General features: G+C 40.4%; 1 protein-coding gene across 13 annotated transcripts in view; it reads left to right on the plus strand.

The window, feature by feature from the left end:
- Positions 1-4,306: 4,306 nt before the first annotated feature.
- The window catches only part of KIF16B (kinesin family member 16B), a 153,131-nt gene continuing 132,975 nt past the window's right edge, over positions 4,307-24,462 (plus strand). For 5 of the 13 annotated variants that reach the window (XR_011325467.1, XR_011325466.1, XM_069787538.1 and 2 more), the window contains exons 1-3: positions 4,311-4,616; positions 20,690-20,759; positions 21,764-21,877. Coding sequence is in view for 9 of the 13 variants with exons in the window: in XM_069787538.1 (XP_069643639.1) it covers positions 4,570-4,616; positions 20,690-20,759; positions 21,764-21,877 (231 nt within the window). In the remaining 4 variants the exon portion in view is untranslated. Of the gene's footprint in view, positions 4,617-20,689; positions 20,760-21,763; positions 21,878-24,462 lie in introns of all 13 variants that reach the window. The other 8 variants (XR_011325465.1, XM_069787532.1, XM_069787533.1 and 5 more) reach the window with 6 other exon arrangements.

The following is a 24,462-nucleotide window of genomic DNA, read 5'->3' on the forward strand; positions in this document are numbered from 1 at the left end:
CCGAGGAGGAGGATGATTCCCTTGGCTGAGATAAAGGACTTCACAACATGTTTCAGCAGGGACAGCAGAAATGACATCTCACTGTGTGTGGCACATCAGGTGTGAAAAGCCCTGCAGAGGCAGGCTGGAGGACGATGCTGAGCAAGTGTTGTCTCCAAAATATTCCCAGGAATTGAGAGAAGGATAACTTTCCTGATGGATCGATGTGTGACAAGATAATACCTTCTTCCAAATATTGGCCTTGGAGGACCCTCTTAATCTCTTTAGCAGCAAGTGTTGAGCTTTCTGCATCAAATTAGCAAATGCTGATTTGCTAATCAGCAAATCGATCCAGGGATGATGATGAGCTCTGGCCTGATGGTGAGTCCTGCGGGATGGGGAGATGCCCGTCTGTCCCCTCCATTGTCTGCCAACAGGAAGGGTATCTTAGCACGCTCAGGTAGAGGTCCTGGTTGATGTCGTCTTCTTGGAAACATATTTTGAACTGCGATGAGAAAAGAGGATTATAGCAGGTAAGGTGTAACCATTGACTGAGTCATTAATTCCTGCCCTTCCAGGATATTTGCATATGAATGCAAGGAAAGGCAAACGCTCATCATCACGGGGAAGGGTGCATCAGAAGGGCCTGAATGAAAGACTTTGCACCACTCATTATTAGTAGGGTCCAGCCTGTCATCTCCTGAGCTTGGGACCTGTTTTGCAACCCTGGGAAATGATGGTATGTGCCTGAAGGTGTTTCTGAATGAGCAGGTCCCTTGCTAGAGGTTAATTAGGAGAAGAAAGCGCAGAAGACTTTCTGAAATAGCAAGGCACTGAGAATTGCAGGAGGACGGGAGAGCCTGGGGATGTTTTGCTGCTTCATGCCTGACGCGCTGTGGGTGCGTTAGCTGGGCCAGCTCCCATCTGCAATGGGCACTTACTGTGGAAGTAGAAAACTGTTTTCCATTTCACGGGAGGATCTGTGCGGGTGGAGAAGCTCATTGTATCGCCTAATGGCTGGATGTCTCAAAACACAGCATGCAGAGACATACTTACTGAACTAGATGTATTTCTTCAATAACTTTGCTAATCAGAGAGAGGGGAAGCATGACTGAGAGGAGTTAGTAGATGCTCTACAAATTAGGCTATATATTGGTTGGCTTTTCTAGGACCCCTAACTGGTGCTGAAAATCATTACATTTAATTGTACTTTTTACCACTGCTTTTTATTATTTTATCCTATTATGCATGCCTGTACATGTCTGTTTTTTTCTTATACACTTTTTAGCTTATTCTTATCTGTCTAATGTGTTTGTGCTGTTCCCTGTGGGCTTGTCACACATCTCCCAGGTCCTCCTTAAAGCTTTCAATACGTTTTAATCAATTTGCCTGATGCCTTGCCAGGGCTCCCCCCGCCTGCACGTTTGGCTGCTGCAGTGTGTCAGGTCCCACGCTCACCAGAGTGACCCGGTCCTCGGCTGATTTTTAAGCAAATATTGCTCCTTCCATGATTTCCCAATGCCCCAGTTCTTTCTCTCCCACTGTAACACCTCTCTGGCACAGCACAGTTGCTCCCTTCCCTTCTTTTTTAGTGCTCCTGTGACGCCTCGTCCATGATACTCTGACACTGGTGCTGAAACTTGTCCCGACTCTTTTTTTTTTTACCCTTGGAGTTTCTCTCAGCACCACAAACTCTGGCTCCCTCCTTGCATCTTTTCCCCATGCTTGTCCTCTCACATTACTGAAAACCTCAGGAAAAATCCATGTAATGAATCCACTACTTTCTTTTCCATCTCCAAACTTTCAAAACTGTTTTTCATCTCTAACTCTCAGGCCAGGGATCCCGTCTGGCTGTTGAAAGCCTGCTGGGTCTCCAACAGTGTGCCCTTCTCTCTCTCTCTCCCTCTCCATATATTGTTCCTTCCTCCTTCTTTCCTATTATTGACCCTGTATTTCTTCCTCTCTTCTCTTTTAAGCTGCTGCACCAGTGACTTTCTAACCCCTTGCCCTGGACCCCTCTTGTTCTCATCCCTCCTCTTCTCTTTCTCAAGCAAATTTGAACACATAATAGTTTCTCTTTTGCTATGAAACCACTCCTTGAACCTGACCTCTCTCTTCAAACGTCACCTTATCTGTCGGTTGATCTGATGCACTGTCTTTTCTGGCTTCTTTCTTCATCCTCTCCTTTCTCCACCCCGTGGCATCTCTTTTTGCCCTGGTTTTCAGCTCTGTTTCCATGTCTAGTGAGCTTCCATCCCATCCCCTTTGACCACCTCCAGCAGTCAGTCATCCTCCAAACCTCTTCTGTCCTGGCTCTGTTCCTCTGACCCTCCTCCTAGCACTTCCCCTACACCTCTGGGGTGTAAACATGGGGTCCTTCTGTCTCTCACTTTTCCTTCTCTGCTCTCCTCCTTTTCCCAGCTCATCTCATTCATCTACATGATCCCAGTTGCCACCGATGCTAATTGCTCGTCAGCTCATGTTTTTACTGCCACCTCCCCTTCCTCATTCCTTCCCCTTTTTGGAGACGGTAAGTTGTCAGTAGGAGTCACTGCTAAAGATGGGGTATTTGGCTCTTGTGTGTCTTGGCAACTGGTTTTTTTTGGCTTGTCAAGCCAGTAAGACCTTAATGACTTGAATGCAACTATGTTCATACAGCATTTTAAATGGTGTCTCCATCCTGGGTGTAGTTCACAGGCACTGACAACTCCAAACAAACAAAAATACTTATTATTTATGATAATATTACTTATCCTGCTTTTTTATGTTGCCTTCTTCACAGTTATTCCTTACGAGCCAGATATCCTGCTGCGGCCGGCTGCTCCCCAGGGGACGACATGCCAGGCTATTGCCAGTGGAATGATTATCCCCTCCTGTGGCACCAGCGGTGTGGCCGTTTCTGAGACATCGTTAGGGTTTCTTATTACTTAAGGATGGTGTGAGGGATCCTGCCTCAGGCTGGTCCAGGCTCCAGCTGCTTCTCCGGTGTCTGCCTCCAAGGCAGTGGGGGTGGCGGTGCTCCCTGAGGGAGCCCTGCCGCCAGCTTTGGTGTAGGTTTGGTGCGAGGTCTCCAGCTCCCTGTGCAGGATGCATCCCCTGGGATGGAGGCTCAGCCCCAGTGCCCACGCTGCCCAGCCTTGCGACATCCCTGGCATCCTGCATGGACTCCCAGGCTGGGCTTCTGCAAATGTAGATGAGGGCATGGCTTTTCATCATACATCACACCTTAATGTTTCTTTGAATTTACCTTTTTTTTCTTCCGCTTTTCTCCAAGTTGACCACAATCAGCTTTTTCTTGTTATATGCAAAAGTGCTGATACCTATTGGGATTGCTGCTGTGTGCCCTATTATAAGCAGTAAAAAAATAATAACCCAGATTTATCATGTTATATACATAAATATTATTATTTGGTTGTGATGCCCACTGCTTAACCATTTCTATCTCCTGGAAACGTTTCCTTCCTTTGCTGAGACAGTGCCGTCTGCGTCTATGCTCTGCTGAGCCCGTCCCTCCAGGCAGTGAGACGCGGTGGGGTGCTGGGTCTGGGTCCTGTCCCCAGCCCCGTGGTACCGGCACGATGGGAGCCTGGCCTCACCAGCATCTCACCGGCGGCTGCATGGCCGAGTGCAGCAGGGATTGCGCATGCAGCTTTGTTTTAACACCTTCTCTTAAACACATATGTACATATGTATATATATATATAACCAAGGGCAAAAAATATGTATAGATATATATGGATATGTATGAAAGTACATATAGATATATATGGACATACTATATTTATATAGAAATTTCTCTCCCCCCATATATAGGTATATATAGGTGTGTGTATATATATAGGGGTGTTTATGTATACAGGTGTGTGTGTATATATAGGGAGAGATATATATGGGATGTATACAGGGGTATATACGAGTGTGTACTTACATAGACACCCCTACCTACAACCCTATATATATCTCTCCCTATATGTAACGGGCAGATATATATTTATGGGGGAGGTGTGTGTATATACGTATACATATGTATATATAGGCATATACCCTCCCCCCCTCAATATATATACACACACACATACCTCCGGGGACTGCCCTGTGGAGAAGCCCCCACTCGCCCACGGTAACTGTCGCTACCCTGGTCCTCAGAGCCCCCCCTTCCCGGCCTTCTTCTTCTTCCTCTTCTTCTTCTTCCTCGTCCTCGTCCTCTTTCTCCTCCTCCTCCTCTCCTCTCCCTCTCCCGCCCCACCCCGCCCCGCCGGGGCCGAGGGCGGGGCCGCGGGCGGGGCCGTGGCCGGCAGGGTTAGCGCCTTGCGCCGTTGTTTGTCCCTGCGCTGCCCCCATAGCCGCCCGCTGGGGAAAGACGCTACGGGGGGGCGGGCGGGGGTTGCCATAGCGACATGGCCTAGGCCGGGGGGCGGCCTGTGCTCGGCCCCGGCGGGCGGGCAGGCGGACGGGGCGCTGGTCGGCGGCGAGGGCCAGGCCGGGCCGGGCCAGGCGGGGCGGGGCGAGGCCAGGCCAGGCCAGGCCAGGCCGGACCGGCGGCTGGAGCAGGTGCGGGCCCGAGCCCGAGCGGCCTGGCGGGGATGAACCATGGCTTCGGTGAAGGTGGCCGTGCGAGTGCGGCCCATGAACCGCAGGTGAGTGCGGCCCGGTGGCGGGGCCGCCCCGGCCTTTCCCGCGCCCCGTTCCCGAGGTGCTGCGCCGTCCCAGGCGCAGGGGTGCAGCCTCTGAGCCGCCGTCGCCGCTGGCGGGGGGTGCATGACATTCCGTGTCCCACCTGTGCAGGCGGTGACAGCCATTAGAGGGGTGGAGGCTGAGGGGGAGCTCCGCCTGGGACTTCAGGGGCCGCTTGGCACTCGGCTGAGCGGCTCGGCGCTGCAGGAGCAACTGCTGGGAGCGCCTCTCCTCCCCGCAGTCTGTGGAGTAGCTCCCCTGTTGTGCTGGAAGGTGTGGGGCCCCTGCTGGAAAGTTCAGTCATTCATGGTCTTGAGCGTTGCTTTGTCTGATCCTTTTGTAATGAGGAAAAGGTTACTTCGGTGAAGGTAGGAAAGAGAGGCATGGGCTTGCCAAGGGTGTACAGCCAGGCTTCTAAAATGTGAAAGCAAGCTACTTCATCTAGAAACTGCAGCCCCTTCTACCTACTTGAAAGCAAGAGAGAGATGGTTGTTTACTTCATTTGTAACAGCAGCTTTTGTGGAGGAGCCGCTATGGTAAAAGTTATTAGCTGGCTACTTAAGATGAAAGTATAAAAGAGACAGTCTGCCCCGTTTACTGTATTGACAAGAGTTTGTCACCCACTTCCTGAGATGTATCAAGGAAATAAATAATGTTTTCTTTGGTGAAGCAAGTGCATGATAGAGTTAACTTTTAATGAAATAATTTAAGAACCATATGTAGAAAATGATCAGATTTTACTGGCAGTACTCTTACTTCTTCCCTTGTTCTGGAATGATGTAGCCAGTTAAAAAGAAAAGTGTTTTAAAAGCATAGGCAGCCAATCAGGCTCCCACCCTTCCTTTCACTTGATCTGACGCAAGTATTTAAAAAAAAATTTGCCAAGTTCTGAAAGTCAGTTGATATCTTGTTGTTTTCAGTGGGGGAAAAACAAACCTTATGAAAATAAAGTTGATGAAGGTTGGAAGGGGAAAATATTGCAGATTTTTTTCAAGTAGTTTAGGCAGTTTGACGGAGCCAAGTGGTTAGAGGTCAGGGTTAGTGAATAATCTTGTTACATCCTCCTGCTTCTGCCCCCACCCCGAGTTTAACATATGGTTCTTTTAAATTTTTATAATGATTCTATATATACACTTTTCCTTCGAGAATCTCTGACAACAGGTAGCTTAGGTTTTTAAAGTATTGATAAGACTTGTTATTTGTAGTGTTTTGGTAGCACAGAGAAGTTTTGTTTGCAGACTAGAACTGTGACCTGCTAAGAGACAGAAGAGAGAGGGAAATGGGAAGCATATGGCAGAAGGGAAAAGGGCTGGTAATTGTGATAGGCAGTGGAAACACCAACTGATAAATTGTGAGTAGAAGTTTGCAAGTGTTGTGGCAAAAGAATATTACAGACGATGACACTGGACCTTGTGTCTAGAACACAAATGGGAGGATAACTTGGATGGGGCTAGATCAAAGCATACCTAGAAAATGATGAAAATTGTGATATGATGGAAAAGAACGAGCCTAAGAGCAGGGCAGGCAGAGGCCTGGTGTGATCAACGTTGTCTTTGACACAGCATACTGAGTGGCAATGAGTAGGCTGTGAATAAACTTATGCTGAAAACTGATAAGTGTCTGACTATGGAAATAAGCAAACTGTGAAGAGCCTTCCAGTTCAAGTTGTTAAAACCTTGCTGTTTATGGGATGGTGCTTGATGTTTATAAAACATTATCAGGAAGCTGGATTCAGTGTCATGGGATGTTGCTTCTAAGTCTTGATTTTTTTCAGAGGCGTGATTGCTGTTTGGTGTGGCACCTGGTACTGCAGCCCAGGAGTGGTGCTGGGGTCGGTGGTGTTCCTCTCCTTCAGTCAGTGCTGAACTCGTGCTGTATGTTGTAAAACTGAGGTCCTAAGCCTTAGAGGATCCAATAGCTTTTCCTATTGCAATAGTGAATGTATGGTGAACCATAAGCCAGGAGTAGTAATCATGTTTTGCTTATATTGGCTTCCCTTGTACATGTCTTCTCCCAGCTGTGCTCCCTTCCCCTTTATGGGTTGTTGCAGTGTTTTACGGAAGAAGGGCCTTTCTGCCCATTCAGAGGAACTTTCCAATCAGGGGTTCATTCTGTGGCACTTATTTTCAAAATCTTTAATGTGATACTGTATAGAGTTAAGTTTAATTTTGTATGTGTCTCTAAATTTGCGTTGGTTTGTTCGAAGCTTAATCATATAATGCAGCTTTTTTCATGAGTCATTTTTAATTAGAGAAGACAGAGTTAATGAATGGTTATTGGTAAGACTCCTGCATTATGGAGCAGTTGCACTGTGTGGTGTCATAGCACTGCTAATTGTGTAATAAGTCATGAATGTGGCTCTTGGAATGAATCATGTGATCAGGAGGGGGTTGTTGTTTAAGGATTACTTGCTGTTCCATTGCTTAGATGACAAACTTTAGGGTTTTTTTTTTCCTTTTTTTTTTCCCCCCTTTTTTTCTGCTGTGATTTATTTTTAATCTTCTCGTTCTCTGACTTGACCTGGAAGGAATTTGTGCATTTCAGTGCTTTTGTCAAAGCCCTCGACCATTCTTCTTAAAGTAGTTAACATCCCAAAATGTGTTACACAGCGGTTACAATAGAGATTTTTGACTATATCTCTGGATAACATAACAAAAATAATGTCTAATGGCTTTACAGTTACTGCTTTGAAACCAGTTGTGAGTGAGAGCTTAGAAAGTTCAGTTACTTGGTGAGTCTCCATCTATCCTTTGGTTTCCCTCATTCAGTACTGAACTGCAATGACAACCTTTCAGTCTGTGCTTATATTTTAATGTTTCTGTAAAGTGCCTAAAAACCTGCCAGCTGGCAGGGGACTAGGTTTTCTTCATTGAGTAGAAATCTGCAGGGAGGTGAAGTTGGGTGGTTGATGTATTTTCTGCTGGCAAGTTAATGGTTTTGGTCACCATTATTTCTAAGGTTCATTTTCCAAAACAGTCACTAGAAGCATTCATTTATTGTCTTACAATTTGGAGGACTTGACTGGAGAATCCCATATCAGGTCCCACAAAATGCAGTTTCTCATCAAGATCCTGTCGTTCCTCAGAATGGCTGTTTCCTGGGCAAAATTATGGGATTACAGAGAAGTGTAATCAGCTTTGAGGCACTTTTCTGTTCACTTACTGAACAGATGACTTTGGGTTACTGGTTACTAGTCACTGTCTTCTGCACAGTGTGAGATATTTGGGATCCTGTTAAGCCCAACCTAATTCTGGCTCTCTGTTTTGTATTATGCACTGCATCTGCACAATTCAAATAAATACATTGCTTTATGTTCATCTGTTCAGAGTCTTTTAAGAAGAATGAGGGGGTAATCTTTTCTTACTTCCATTTTATGTCACGTTTTCTCTGCATGAAAACTAGAATTCAATTAGTGTTCGGGAAAACCACTTTTATACTTTTTTTGTGAATTAAAACCATCTGAAGTATGCTAAATAAGAAATTTTTTTTTGATATTTAATAAAGGAAATATCAATTTGATTCTTTCAGATAATAAATCTTGTGCCCCTCAGTTTCTTACATCTGATAGCTCTGTTCTATTTGGCTTTTAATTCATGAAGTAGTAGAGGAAAACAAGCTTTTTCTGATTTTTAACCTTTTTCCATCTCTTTCTTGCATTTGCATAAACTAATTATTTTATTTAACTGGTTGAACAAACTAAACAAGGGTCATATGCTATCCTTTCCTGCGGATGATGCATCTAGCATCAGAATGTGGCTTTGTACTGCAGTAAGTTCTTCCCTGTGCTTATCCAGTGCTCTCGGTGTTTTTAGATGTTTATTTAAATGATGTGTGTAGACTTTTCCACAGCTCTGTTCTTATTTCCAATATAATGAAATAGAAATTCCAATTTGATTTAATTTTTAAATGATCAATTTTTAACCCTGCATGCACACACTTCTTAGGTTTGCTCTCCAAACAGAAGTGACTGATGGGGATGGCAGAAATACGTGTCAGTGGCTATAGTGCTCTACGTGGTTATACAGTCATTCACAATTACCACATGAAGAGTAGCAGCTTTTATATTGATGGTGGGGAGACAGAGAAAATATGTTTTATTGCTTAGACAAGACTTTTATGTGACTCTGGGATTTGTTTGGATTAAAAGCCATGCTGATGCCAATACTTCAATCCACAAATACGTTCTGCACTATTATTCTTTAGATGCAAGGCTGGCCCTCTTGGTTTTACATTATTACACCTCTCAGTTATGCTTGTAAGTCTAAAAAACTCCTCTGCCTGCAGAGCAGGAGTCAGAGTACCTTGGGAAATTTAGGAACAACATTATATTATCTTTAAAAATAACTGCTTGCACAATCCAAGCCTTAGTATCAATAACAGAGTTTTCAACAGCTCAGATTAGCATAGCAATGCAAAGGACAGAGATATAAAATAAGCTGTTTCATTTTACAAGGAACATGTGACTGGAGTGTTTTTGTAGCAGCAAAAAGAGATAAACAAGTAAACACTGAAGAGCCAGCTGAAATCTTATTTTCCATTCCGAATGTTTACAAGTGATTTAGGTAGGAGCTTAATGGGAGTATGAAAGTTATAATTAACTATCCATGCTTTTAGAATTGAGAAGAGAATCAAAAGACATACATGGAGAATATATTACAGAATTTCCAGTGCAGGGAGAAGAGGGGAATGAATTGGTGTCTTATAATGAATTGCTGTCTCTAAAATATAGGTTACTGTGTATATTTTTCATTTTCATGCATTTATAAAGATAGGGTGTTTTGACAAAATGTGTATAACATCAGTGTAACACAGAGTAAGAAAAGATGGAGTAACTACAAGCAAGGACACCCATAGTTAAATATTGTATTTGTCTCTGAAGTGTATGGTGAAATTTTTGCTGTGTCTGTTTCTGAGCATTGATTGTTGGTTGTTGCTCTTAAGATGTGTCCAGAGTGATAGCAGAAACATAATTCAGAGCTTAAATATGGCCAAGTGTTGCAAATACTGTCACTTTCTGAACTACAGTACCAATGAGGATAAGCCATTTATCAGCAAGCTGTGTTTGCTATTTCTTATGTTAACTCTTTGAACTTCCGTTTTAAATATGGTGCTTGTGATTAGATTTGTAATCATGTATCATTTCTCTACTATAAAAAGAAGTTGAAAGATCTGTAAGGATAGGTAAGGCTCTGGTGCGCCTGGGGCGAGTGTACCTCTCTTGCCTTTGCCTTTATCTGTGGGTGAGTCTGAATCCAATAAAAATCTATGTTGATGCTGAGTTGGCAAGATAACCTAAATGTTCTGAATGTGACTTTTTCACCTTGCCATATTTTGTGTCCAAAACTTTGAACCCTTTTAATGACCTCCAGCAGATTTTTCTTTTTGGAATAGCGTTCAGAGTAGATACACTTCTCTCTCTGGAAGTAAGCTGTGCATATATGTATATATAAGGACCTTCATCAATGTGCTACTTCTGTTGTTAGCATTTGGACCAGTGCATAAAGGTGTAGACTCTGATCTGAGTTCTTGGATCATGTAAAGTTGATACTAAGAGAATTTGAAGTCTGAAATTAGAAGTGTTTTTAGTTTTGTAAGGTACATTAAGAAATGGTTTTATTTTCTATTTATTATCTCTCACATCTTCAAAAGGAGTGAACAGTAGGAAGAGTTTTATTCTACAGTATGGTCATGCACACCTTCTCAGGACAGACCCTGTAGTACAGGGAGGACCAGAAGAGTGAGCATCAGTGTGACAATGTACATGTCATCTCTCTTTAATAATCACTACCTTCTACCTGACCTGAGTGAAGATGTGCATAACAGGTGGGTTATGGTTGGCAATGGCTTGGCGATACACAGTGGGTATGGCCAGGTTCTCAGGTAAGGTTAAGAGCAGTTGGCTGCTTCATTCATTTGACTTGGCAGCTCATCACAGTGAGGCTGCCAGACATGAGAGACAAGAAGAATCTAGTGCTTGTTCAGTTGTGAGGAAAGAAGTGTAGAATCTGGTCCGTGTTTCCCTATAGGTGAAATGAAATGATTGTTGTATGGCCATGTGTTTAAGGTGTAGGACTTTGGGAGAGAGGGAAGGAGAGGTGGGTAGGACACACAGGTGTGTCTGTTCTGAAGGGGCTGTTGGTCCCTGGTTTTGATGGTACCTGACCAGCGCTAGGGAGGGCTCTGCTTGTTAAATGTGGTGAGAACTTGTGTTCTTTGAGCACGGGTACCAACAATAAATTGTGACATAAACATTTGTCATTATGTAGAAATGCCCTCAAAGATTATAAAAAGTCTCAGTGATGGTAGTTTATGGCTATCGCTATTGCTGTCTGTAGTTCTGGAATGGAGATGCAATTGAGCTAGCAGTGTTTGCTAGGAAACAGAGGTGCTATGTATTGTGAGGCTCCTCTAAATGGTATCTACACTGATCATATATTTGAGAAAGGGATGTAGTAAGCTGTGTTATAAGGCTGCAAGCAGACCATTTAAAAATTGAGGAAAGGCTGGAGAACTTGCTGTTGAAGCAAATGAAGTAGAAGTCACAGCTTGCTCACAGCAGAGCGTTGACTCCAACTTGTAAGGATGAGAAAAGAAAAAAAAAATAGAGAGGACCCCAGTGGGCTTACAGAAAAGTGTTGGTTGTCAGTGGCAAGAATAAGTAAGACATGATGGAAATCTTATAATCAATATAGTAGCACAGGAGATGGTTGGTTTTTAAGTTCTAAGTTTTTTTTGGCATAAGGGTAATTAGTAGTAATTAAATAGTTCAGGCCTGGTTATGTAGGAATGGAAGAAGCAGCAGCCATGAGGTGGGGGGAAAAATGCCAAAGTTATTTGACTCAGTAGTTTATGGAGAACATTGCAAATGTGAAGCAGAACAGTTGCTTTCCTGAAGTATTTAAGTTGCAAATGGTCTAGCCATGTGTGTTTCCTAAGGAGTGGTAAAATGCCGTGTTGGACAGCTGTGTTAACGAGTGGGGTCTAATGAGAGTATGGCCTTTGCTAAAATGAGAAGTTAAAGCCAAACAGAGAAGCCAACACCAAGGATGATAGTTGCCTGGGAATTTGGATGCCACAGGTCAGGATATTCTAGTAAAACTTGTTGGACTCTCCTTAGGCTTTTTCACAATAGCAAATGTCAACAGCGCTGAAGCAAGCTGAAACTGGGGGCTACAAGCAATAGAGAATGCCAGCACCCTCTGGTGTTTTTTTCCTCTAGAGTTTCTCACCTGTGCTGAAGTATGTGGTCTTTGAACATTAGTTGCTTGTTTTCCACTTCTTTCTATGCCCTTTTCCTCTGTGGTTAATCTTTGAAGTTCTTCTGCTTAGAAGCAATGAATTTGAACATAGGAGTATGCTACAATCACATTGCAGTTCTTGTCTGCAAATATATTGCAGAGCCAAACACTGATGCTGTGGTTGGTGCTTCCCCCAGCAAACCCTTGGGTGAATATCTTGTAAAGTCTTGTTTTTGGAACCTCATTATCTGAAGTATGTTGGAAAAGATTAACAAAAATGATGGGAATCATTGATTCAAAAAATACTGAGCCACACGTCTACTCTATGTGTTATGGCTACCGGAATAGATTAGGAGATGCAAATCTAGAAATATTTGCAGGCTTAAATGTTGAAAAGAGGAATTAAATATTTAGTTATGGCTCCTTCATAATATCTTGGGAGTAATGGAATGAAGCTCGTAATGGATCAGCTTAAACAGTATCTAAGGAATTACTGCTAATGAGATAGAAGACTTCCACAACCTGCACTGAGGGGAATGAAAGCCCAGGTAGCTGAGAAGAGCTCATTCCTTTGAAGAAAGTCATTACGGTAAATGATCTTGCTTGAATGGGAAGGTGAGGCTAAACCTGGGTGACTTTTAAGTAGCTCCTGCACTTGCTGTTCTGTCTCCAACCTCCTCTGCAGTGTTTTTTGTACAGCTTTATACACAGGAGAGAGAATAAACAGGGTATGCAGTCTTTAAAATGGGATCTTGCTGTTTTCATGTATCAAGCAAGATGTATCAGGGAGGGAGAGTCCCAAGAGCAGAGCTTTACTCTTGTGTTGATGAGCAGCAAAACTGGAGCAGACTTGGCTGCTGCAGAAGGAGCTCTAAGGAGTTTCAGCAAAATACTGGTTAATGGCTGGGACTGACACTTAATGTTGCATAAACCATCAGAGATTGGGAAGCCCACATATTTTTACATGTTTTTACATGTCTGTTTACATGTGCTTATTTTTCTGCCCTTTTTAGTGCTTTAATGCAAATGCTTCAGAAGTTTTTCAAGCCTGTGGGATTTGTCACAATCGCTACCTTGTTTCATCTGTCCCCCTCCCTAGCATTGAAGAACAAAGACCTTCTAGTACCAGCGGGGCTGGAGCACAGTGGCAGCATGGGCACTTAAGGAGCAACGTAATTAAACTGGCCTCATTTACAATTTCTACTCCCCAAAACTTTGCAATCGTAAGCGTTTTGAACTTAAACCCCTAGTTTTAGAATAGTGTTTCCTAGTTAATTTATTTCAGTATTATCAAACACATTGCCAGGTTACCTATGCATGTTATAGCACTAAAGTGATGAACAATAAAATACTTTCAAACTCTGCTTTTCGTTGAGAGCTCCCTGAGACCAGCAGAGAAAAAGGTAATGAATGTCTGTATTGTAGCTTTCAGGATGAAATGAAGTGAGAGAAAGGTGAGTCTGTTGGTTTCTCAGGCTTTGTTTATTTGAAATTAAGACTAGTTTTGAAATAAATGGGATTAGCACTCAGCTGTTTTAACCTAACTGAGCTCTTGGACTTGAAGACTCTTAAAAGTCTGAGTATCTGAAAGGCAGGTATTGTTGGTAAGAACAGCTGACTGAATTGAAGAGTAAAGTCCTCTATTTTGCAGGAGCTATGAAACAAAGCTGGAGTTATTTATTGAGAGAGGGTTTTTCAGAGTTATCTAACAGAAGGAGGGTGTATGTGGCACTCGACATCTTAATTGCTGATGGGCTGAAGTTCTTATTGTTGAGGACTCAGATGCTTCATATATTGGCTTTATGAAGACTCTTCTCCAAAGAGTTTATACTATAAATACAAAGCAATAGTGAGATACAGAAACCTGGAGTACACCCATCATATTTCCTCTATGCTTATATATTTGAAAGATATTTGTACTTAGACAACTGAAGTAATTGTTGTTCAGTCCAGATTGCTTGTATGTTTCTCAGTAGAGGAGAAAAATGACAGAACAGCAGCCTTATGGATTACTTGAGGGGCTAATAGATCTGTGAAGTCAGGCACATTTTTTTTTTTTTTTCTGAATTTCTAATTTGAGGACCTCCTGCCCCAAAAGACAAGGGCACTGCAGGGAAACTGATTTCTTTGAATTGTGCTTTGCTGTACACAAGAGGTTAAGTCAATACTATCTTTATGACTTGGGATAGCAGGATTAAAAGAACAAATCAGAAGATACAAGATATTAAAAGCAAAATATCATGTGGAATAAAATCCAGGAGTCGTAGAGAAACTTGATAGGGTCATGATAGTTACAACAAAATTCCAGGATGTCATTCAAATCAACTTGGTTGTGTCTGATGTTATATTTTATGTTGCTTCTGCCAAAGATGGGCATGTGCTACATTTTCGTAAAGGCATGTCATCGGAAATGTGTAAGAGGGGGTTCACACGTGGATATCTTGAAACTTAGCTATGCAGGACTAGTTCCTACTGGTAAGACCATTACTGAGCCTGCTCTGATGCTCCATCTATGCAGGCAAAGCAGGAAGGTTGCTGTCGAGGTAGTCTGCTAATTGAAGATTAAATATTTTTCAGGTTACTATGCAATCATTGACCATGGCATGTGTGGATACAGTAACTTTTTTTTTTTTAAATTAGCTGTTGCTGATGATTTAAAAATTTGCTTATGTGCCTACCCACCAGACCCGATCTGAGTTGTGGGATGGTGAAGTCTACCTATAATACTATTAAAAATACAAATTTAAAAAGCAGGTCAGGTGCATGATTTAATTTTGTGACCAGTCTGTATGTGTTACCATGACCGTGCATAGTTTCCCTCCAAAAGCTAGATATCATTTGACAGAAGACAGCACAAGGATACCTGTACGTTCATTTTCCAGGAGAGCCTTGCTGCTATAGATTAAACTACTGCCTTTCAGTGTTGTTGGTAAAATTTATTCTTATGGCTAAAGGCATTTAATTTTGTTTGTCCTTCATATAAGAACTGATATGTCTGTACTAGTATATAAACTTAGGGAATGTTTCCGTTTCATGAGATGTACAAGATTCCCTGTTTCTGCATTCTCTGTCACTGGGTTTATTATTCTGGTTTCAGCTGCACTATGAAGAAAGTTCCGGGAGCAGCAGAACTCTCTCATTTAACTATTTGCCAAGTTTGTCAATGCTTTTTATAAAACTGGTATCACAAAAGGGAACGTGGGTATCATTATAAGCCTGCACTAGCAAATTATTAAGATTACGTTGATCACAGAAAACCTTATGCCCACACAAAATGTGCTTTATGAAAAAACTCTTTTAAAGTACCAAGTATGTGCACAGTTTCTTTCTCTTACTGAGACGTAATTGCAATCATATCCATGGAAAGCTATTTCTTTTAACTTCAGTCCCCAGGAATTTTTTCTGCTGTTTTCTTGTCTGGCTTCTTGAGAAACTTCAGAGATGGTACAGCCTGTCTGTCAGCCAGTCTGGTCTCATCTAGCAGCTTTTGAATCTGTTGGCTGGCGTCAGCCAATTGGACAGCTTGGTAGAGGTCTTGAAGGTAATGAAGATGTGTTTTTCAGAGAAAACTGGCAGCCGTGAAAGAGTCTGCAGAGCCCTCCTGAATGAGGGGGAGGCTGCAGCACTTACCAGCTATCAGGGGATCCACCTAGGAACCTCTCCTCAGAGTCCAAAGGACATCTGATTGCAGTTGTGCTGCTTGATGTACAAGGTGTAGTTGTTAACTTTTAGACCATATTAGTGTAAACGTGGCTTCAGTCATTTAATTATGGGCTTGTAGCCATATCAGTCAACAGCATGGGGTCACTGAGCTCAGGATATGCTGGGCTATTGCCCTGCTATGGAGACAACTGTGACTTTTATACAGTTGTCCTGGTTTTGGCTGGGGTTAAACCACGACAACAGTGTAATCATGTAGTACTGGTGACTCAAGCCACAGTGGATTCCCAGAATCTTGTGATTAAGTCAGATTGCTTGACTTGTTCTGGTTTTAGGTCTCAGCCACCATTATATTGAAACTACTTGTTATTGATGTTTATGGAAAAAATTACTTTAACCCAAAGGGTAGTGAAGATGTTTTATATACAGGGCACCAGATTTATGTTTTTAACTGTACCTAGATATGGAATCACATTTAAAAAAAAGTACTTTCTACAAAATGATTTCATAAGCATTGAAGAAGTTAAAAAGTCAAAACCACAAAACCAAACAAAAACCTCTGTATAAGAAAGAGAAATTGTGTGATATTTCACATTGCACCAACTTTACTTTTCCTGTAGTTACAGAAAGTAACAAAGAATTTGTGTAGGAGGGTTTTTGTTTGACTTTTTAAAGCATACGGTTGAATTGAATGTTCCCCTTTTAAGAGTTACTCAGACAAAGGAAAGTGGTTTTGGTCTGTGTAATTCAATGGACACCAGGGCAAACATACAGTTAGTATGTTACCAAGCTACAAGAAGATGCCAAGTTCTTTCTGTGACACACTGTGCTTGTTTTTCAGTTAAATCTACCTTGAATTCTCCCGGTCATTAAGCAACCCTCATGCTTTCACTTTGTGACCCGAGAAATACACCCGGGTGATGAACAAGCAGGGTGATAAAACAGGAAATCCATAACATTGTGTCTAAAATGTGAACATAAGAAGCAGCAGGCACTTTGCTGAAAAGAAAAGCCATTGAGCATGGTTGAGTTGCTTTTACAAGTGCTTGGTCTACGTTTTTGAGTAGTTGAAAAACAAAATCTCACATCTGCTCTTCAGTATAATCCTTTTCCAATAGATGTTCCATTAGATGTCTACAGTTAAGTGAATTTCCAAGAGTATATTTTACAGACCCTCTTTCTATTTTGACACAGAGGTGCTCTGCAGGTTGTTCGGGTGGTGCTTGTGTCCTTGTCTGTGCAGCTTTGGAGGTTTGCTGAAGTGGTCTTTTGAAACACTGTTTGGGAAAACTGATTGCACTTTCTGTCCTGTCCTTTTTGGTTTTCCCTTCCCACTCCCAAATGAAATGTGTCTTGTTCTTTCTGTTCTCTTTTTTGGAGTCATGTTTGACAGGTATTATGGTAATCACAACTGATTCCATGGATTTAATGGAAAACATAGTATCATGATTTTCTAATGGGGTAAGCTATAATAAATGCTCTAGTGTCTGAATAATACAGAATAGATTAATAAAAAGTCACTATTTAAGTAACTGAACCTTCCATTGAAGGACCTTAAAGCAAGGAACTTAAAGATGAACTTGGAAAAAGACCAAACACATTTTGCTTGTCCGTAATAGAGATTTTTCTAAAGCTTCCCTTGTTGATTTATATTTGAGGTAACAGTGCTTTTCCATGCTCTTCTCCCTTCTCTCTGTGGGAGGATCTTCAGAAAGTCCTGTGGAGGACTGGGTAAGTGACATAATGAACAGGGGTCATTGAAAGTTGCCTTGAAATCTGGAGATGCTGCTAATATTTGGCTACCTGTAGTATGATTTCGACTAGATGCCCATGGAGGTGCAAAAACTGCTCTGGTCCTTGCCCTGAAAATAAGCAGGGAATATAAGGGAAGGAGAGAAAGAAACTTGACAGAGTTATCTATGTTGGAGCTTCTTCCATGAAGCTGCTGTGTTTTGATACAGCTGCTGAATCATCTTCAGTTTGGGGCAGTTCTTCATAACCCAGATGCCCCTTGTGATGAAGAGAAATTATTAAAACTTTGCTGAAGTAAGCCATTTATCAAGTTATCCCATTACAGGACAAGTATATTAGTTCTTTGAAGTGTATCTTGGTACAAATATTGATATTGTTTATATTAAATAAAGTGCCAGTATTATTTGAAGTAGTTTTTCTGATTTTTTTTCCCTTTTTTTTTTCTTTCCCCTCTCCTCATTGCAACTAATTGCTAGATGACTAGCTAAATTTAGCAATAGTAGAGGGTTAATAACAGCACTGGGCTGATGTATTTTCTGGTGTCTGTGCCAAGAAACTTGCCTGCTTGATCGCTTTGTAGTTTGATTAGGGGTTACAGGATCATGGGTTATAAGTGTCCTTCCCTTGTGATCCTGGAACTCCACGTGGTGTATGAAACAGCAGCAAGAACAGCCGGGAGGCTGGCCCTAGGCACTGCTGTGTGAGCAGATGGGGCTTGGGGGGAAGGAAGCTTTCTTAAATCATCAAAGCGTTAATTGTGAACTAGTTTTGTCAGCTGGCCCCTTTACGCTGCTTTGTGATGAGGGGGGTGGGATTTGCGGAAGCAGAGTCTTTGGTTAGTGGCTGGGGCTTGTCTCTGGGCTGAGGTAGGCCTAGTGGTTCCTATGGATGCTGGAGCAGTAGCTGGTTGCAGTAGGGTTCTCCTAGCCCTGAAGGTTCTCAGAAGGGTACCCAACACTGCAATACAACTGTTTACAGCCAGAAGCTTTAATTAAGGTGGAACTTGCAATCAAAACTTTTTGAAAGGGACTCAGCCTCTGCTGAACAGCATTAAATGAGTGCCTGGAAATAACTGGCATCATGCAGGCAATTGTTTTTTATGGGATCCTCTCAAACTCTTTATGTGTACAATAAATTATACTTGGCTGTCTCATATTAAAATGAAGCTTTAGTATTTGATTCCTGTTAATTCTTTTCACTTCTCCTAGGTTGACTTATTGATTCTGATCATAGTATTTCTGTTTCAGGTTGTCCTCTCCCTATTCCTTCCCCCACAAAAATGCAAAATTCTATTTATGATTTTTTTTTTATTGGCTAGTGCTTTACAAGGCCTTTTTTTTTTTTTTTTTACTTTGAAATCCTAATTCTTTAATAATATTTAGTAATATTATTATCAGTGTTATCACAAAAAATTAATGACTGTAGGCTTCTCGGAATTTTGTGTAATTCATATATGGGTGTTAGACTTTGTATCAATTTTCCATTACTGAATAGCTTTATGTTTTGTAATATGGAGAGCTGGCTAGGTCTGGGAAAGAAAGCACCAACATGTTTTATTATTTCCCCTTGTACACCTGAAGCATGAAAAAATCCAGACAAAAATGCAGTAATTCTGGCCCAAACCTCTTCCTGCCTAGAGTCCTTCTAAACTTCCTGGAGGAGCAGGTTACAAATTATATTTGAAACAAACTTTCATAGTAAGATAGACCATTTAATTGGGCCACATTATACTTATTACACCTTTGCTGAGTAAATAGTTACAGACAGGTAGAGACTGTTGAGGAAGGAGGATGAATGGTAGCTATCCACAGGCTGCATTACTGCGATGCCAAAATCTATTTCCTACTAAAAAATGCCATTGGAAACTTCTTCTCTTTTTTCCTGTTTATTACCTGTAGCTGTATTTTAGTTTTTCAGTCTCTTAAGTGTAGACCTAGTGAAAGCTACTAAGGATGACATGGAAATGACTAAGAGGCATCTTTTAAGGCATGCCTCTAGTATTTTTCTATGGTAGATCTAAATTTAGTTGTATAATTAATACTGTAATTATTACAATTGTGTATTTTATTAGCTTAGAAAATAACTTAATGCATTGATATTTAAATAAGCACTTTTCTTTGCGTAATCTTTATTCATTAATGTAGAATTTAAAATGGGTTTTGCTTTTCCTTAGAATTTCTACTGGAAAACTGAATGTGAATAGGGGGTAGCTGCACAGTCAGCTGAGGAACATAGACTTCAGTGATACAGTGCACCACAAGGAAGGAAATGTCCCACTAAAATCCTGAACTTGAGTCTCCTCTTACTCAAAGGAAGAAGTTTCTCTTTTTCATTTTTGGTTGGTGCAAGTGGATATCCAGTAATTGCTGTGATACCATGCAATATGGTAAAGCAGCACTTCATTGCTTTAAAGCCCTCTGCTTTTCTTTGCACCAGTTGAGCACACCAGTTTGTCAGGTGACTTAACAGATGGTTTTGGAACAGGTGTGTCTGTTAGCATTTGGGGAGTGATGTTTTGTATGGTGTATATAGCAGTTTTCCTCTTCTGGTTCTTTTTTTTTCATGTGCATGTTTTTAATAACACAGGAGGTGTTATGCTCAAGGTTGTCATTCAAGAGCAGCCTGTATTACTTCTATTGACAAAATATAATGAAATCCTATCTCTGTCAAGCAGGTTGATAAGTGATGATTTTAGACACTAAACTAACGATTTTTATGATAGTTTTGAAAACAGTCAGAAACAGCTAATGTGAAATAGAAGCAGGTGCATGAAAACACTGCTGCAGAACTGGACTTTTTTCTTCTGGAATCATTGTGCTCTGGGAAACAACAAACCTGTGTAACACTCCCTTGGTAGCAGAGCCTCTCTCCTGCACTGCCGTGATGTATCACAGCTAAAAAAATATGTTGGGTACCTCATTTCTAAGAGTTTTAAGGTACTGGGTTTTTGTGGTTTAAATATTTAGTCCTTGTTACCATGGCTGTATGGGTAAATGGGAACTGCTACTACCAGGATGGTGGTAAGAGGCTGGGGCTTATCTTGTAACATTCTGTTTTGTGGTTCCTTAGAGCCACATAATTGACTTCACTGGGCTTTTGATCAGAGTACTTCAAATTAAGAACAAACCACTTAATTGACTTGCAGAGTCAAACTTCTGAAGCAGGTTTCCCCAAGCTGCTGCTCTGTTCCTAGGTGAAGGGATTTGGAGGCAAGCCCAAGCACTTCAAAGATAGCAATAAATAAACGTTGGTCACAACAATTAAAAAATGAAATACAAATTAATTCACTTGATAATTGACTGTGGCAAGCAACCTGTTGAGTGGAAATATGACTGGATGATTGTGATATGTTATATCTAACATATTCAAGTCTTGTTTTTTTTCAGGGAGAAAGACCTTAATGCAAAGTTTATTATTTCAATGGAAAAAAATAAAACGACAATCACAAACTTAAAGGTGAGTAAAAACAATTTAAAAAAGGAAGTCCTAACTGAACAGCTGCCACAATATGACTGGACAAAACAGTGACTCGCTGCACTGTGGAGGACAGCCCTTAGGTTTTAAAATGCAGTGTTGAAGTAATCCTTTGGGGAAACAGGTTAAACTGTTAACATGCTGCATCGTGGTTTTCTGAAAACCACTCTATAGGCTGTATCTCAGGTTTTTCTAAGGTTTATCACTCTGGTAATTACTTAGCTGGAAGATGAAAGCCAACAGTAGAAGAGAGGTATGTGCCTGGTAGCTATTAAACCTTTGTTTAATCTGTAGTCTTCTGGAACTCCCATGAAAATGAACCAGACCCAGAGTACCCATCACTTGCTATAATATTCTGATGGTATATTTTAACATTTCTCTCGGCAAGAGAAATCATGCACAGCAAATAGTTTTTTTCAAGATAGTTTCCAATGACAAATATAGGAAAAGGAATTTCAGTGCGTAGTTTGTTTAGACTGATTCAGATAGCAGTGAATGTTGCTGAAGTATAGTGCTAGCTGTCATGTCTTGAGCATGATAATAACCTTAAGTAGCAGGTATGTAACACCATTTTAATTATGACTCCCCACTGAAATGCTGCTCACAGTACAAAGGTCTCTCTGGCTGCTATTAATTATATGGGTAGGATAATCCCTTATTATAATTTGAATTTCATGTACAGGACCAATTTAACTGAATGTAAGTATCGTGACAAAAATTTACTGTGGTTTTAGGAGCAGTAAGGTAAAATCCAAATAATTCCTGCTGTGCTGTCTTGTAACGTGACTTATCTTTCTTGCAGAAGGGTATATCTGTTCTAATTTTTTCACTGTTGTTGGAATAATAGGCTAACCTGTCATTATGAATTTCTAAATGTGTATAGCCTCATGTTAAATTTGCTTTCTGATTATTTATTGTAAAATGTTTTTAATTACTTCATCAGGATGTATTGCACCAGCTGCTTCTTTATTTTTTTTTTTAAATAGGTACCAGAGGGTGGTACTGGAGACACAGGACGAGAAAGAACTAAGACATTTACCTATGATTTTTCCTATTTTTCAGCAGACAGTAAAAGTCCCAGCTTTGTTTGTCAAGAAATGGTAGGATTTCTGAATGTTAATGATTTTTTTTCCTTTCCCTTTTCTTTGGCTTGAAAGCATTCTTTGAAACTTCTTTTCATTGAAAGTGCTTCTTATGTAATTTAGAAATTCCCTAGGTACCTGAGAATTTGAATTTTGTTTTGTTTTCTTTTTTTTTTAACTTATCTAACATTAAGTGCTGTGTTTCCTAATATAGCAGGCTAAATGCCTTCTTTCTAGTTCTTGTCTGATTTGTCTTGTAAGGTCAAATTAGAAAATTTCTCTGAGCACTAACTTTGTTTTTGAAAAGCTTTTTTGAAAAAAATCACTTTTGAGAAACAAGTGTATATCTTTAATTCACTTAGACAGAAACATTCTTCTTATGTATTGAAGTGTGTGTGTTTTGGTTTTTTTTTTGTTTTTTTTCCCAAAATTCTTGGTACACACTGAAGAAGATTATTCTTTCTCCTCCCTTGAGTATTCAGCTTAGGAAAGGACAAAACTGCCTTTCTTCCTGCACACTCAGAACAGAAAATCCAACTCAGAGCTATAGACATTATTTAGATGAACAGATAGGCCCTCCCTGACCTCACATTTCATGTGAACATTGAACCTTTTTGCTATTCCACATTATCAAATAAATTTATTAAGTGAAATTCAAGTATTTTGTGATTGCTATCTTCTTTTTTGATTTTGTGGAACTTGAGATCCTCTAAGCTTCAAGTGAGAGTATTTCTTTCCCCTTAAAATAATGCAAGGGTTTGCTGAATACACTGTAAGCCAGTTGGATACATACCTGTTTGGTATGTACCTCATCTGTTCTGTAACCCCCAAATCAGGGATACCGGTATGTCTAATCTTAAAAAGCCTCAGAATTAAAACTAATAATAAGAAACAATAAGTTGAAGCCAATTTTAAATAGATATGAGAAAGACAAGCTTTGCCATTATGTATACGACTATAATTGTTTGATAGAAAATTTATACTTGAAATTTCTATTTAACCATCAGTGTAAGCAGTAGGTCCTGTTTTTTTCTGAAAGCTTTTTTATTTCACTGATTTATTAGTTAGTGCTTAATCCAAGTATTTGATCATGTACGTTCTTAAACTTTCTGGATTGTTATTTCTTGATGATGTTCTTTTAAGTAACACAGTTTTTGCTATATTCTCTGAAATATCAAGCAGTATACATTTATTTGGGCGTTGATGTAGAAATACCCTAATTAATTTAGCACTGTGGCAAATTCAAGAAGTAGTGTATTTGAGCACAATGATTGGAACCCTAATTTCTAGTGGATTTTTTTTTTTTTTAAGCAGGTGGTTCAGGCCATATGGCTTTACTAGAACTTCAGCAAATGCTTTAAGTTGAGCATGCAGATAATTATTTATTTATTTTAATTAAAGCAGCTTTGATCATGTATTTTTCTGCTGCGATTCTAACTGAAGCTTGACATTTTGGTTGTGGTTCTGCAGACACAAAAATGATTGCCTTAAGTTTGCTCATACAAATCGATTAGGGTCTCAGTTTAATATTACTTAGTTTCGTGAAAATGCGTGTAATTCTCAGTGATAACTGATTGCCATATTCTCAGTTCTTCCTGATATAGATAAGTACATCTCTCTAAAACAGTGTTAATGATGTATCTATGCATATTTGGAAAAGTCTGCAAAATGTACTATAAAAGTAGTTACATAAATTCTTCTTAAGCACTGATTGTAGCTTAGGTTTATGGATATTTAATTCTTGGATCCTTTAGGTAGCTGTTTCTTTACCTGACTTGAGATAATTCTGGAAAGCTGTGTTAGACAAGATCTCATTAGAGGAATCCCAGGAAGAGAGTCCATTGTGTTGTTAGGCTGTTGCTGTTAAAATGCAGGTTTTTTTCCAGAATCTGAATGTGCTGTGAAATAATGAAGTTAATTAATGTTAAAATAGCCATTTGCAAAGGCAACCTGAATTAATATAAATGGATATCCAAGTTGTATCCTGTGTGGATGTCCAATTTCCACATACAAGTGATAAATTAGTTTTCCTTATTTGAAGTTTTTCCTTATTGGTGCCATTTTGCCTCTGTTTCAGAGTGGATCAGGTTGAGGCAAGATCAGTGTAATTTGCCATGTCAGGAGATTACAGAAAAATAATAAATTAAAATGCCCATATAGGGATTGCTGCAGCAGCCTTGAGCAATGATTTTTTTTTTTTTTTTAAAGCTGTGAGCTTTATGGTTCATAGTAATAGGATGCTAACAATAAATCCTAAACATGGCTTAGATGTCCATGTTCAATATTCTGCTATTACGGTGTGTCCCACAACCCCAGACTGCCTCCTTCATCCTTTACTGACAAGAATGCTAACTTCTCTGGCCACAAAAATATCATTGTCCCTGTGTCAAGTGTTGTTTTCAATGTGCTGCACACATTGTCATTAAAACAAAAGGAGTTTTCAAACCATGGGAGTGCAATTTCTAAACAAATGCTGCACAAGCTATTGTTTTGCTTGTGTTATTCACTTCATATTTAATTGGAAGGCTTTGTAGTTAAGCTCTTATCAAGTTGCTGCAGAATTTCATGTTTACTGCACCAGTGGCATAGACGGGCATCTTTCA

This window comes from Haliaeetus albicilla, chromosome 7 (assembly GCF_947461875.1).
Source record: "Haliaeetus albicilla chromosome 7, bHalAlb1.1, whole genome shotgun sequence".
NCBI classification, from domain to species: Eukaryota; Metazoa; Chordata; class Aves; order Accipitriformes; family Accipitridae; genus Haliaeetus; species Haliaeetus albicilla.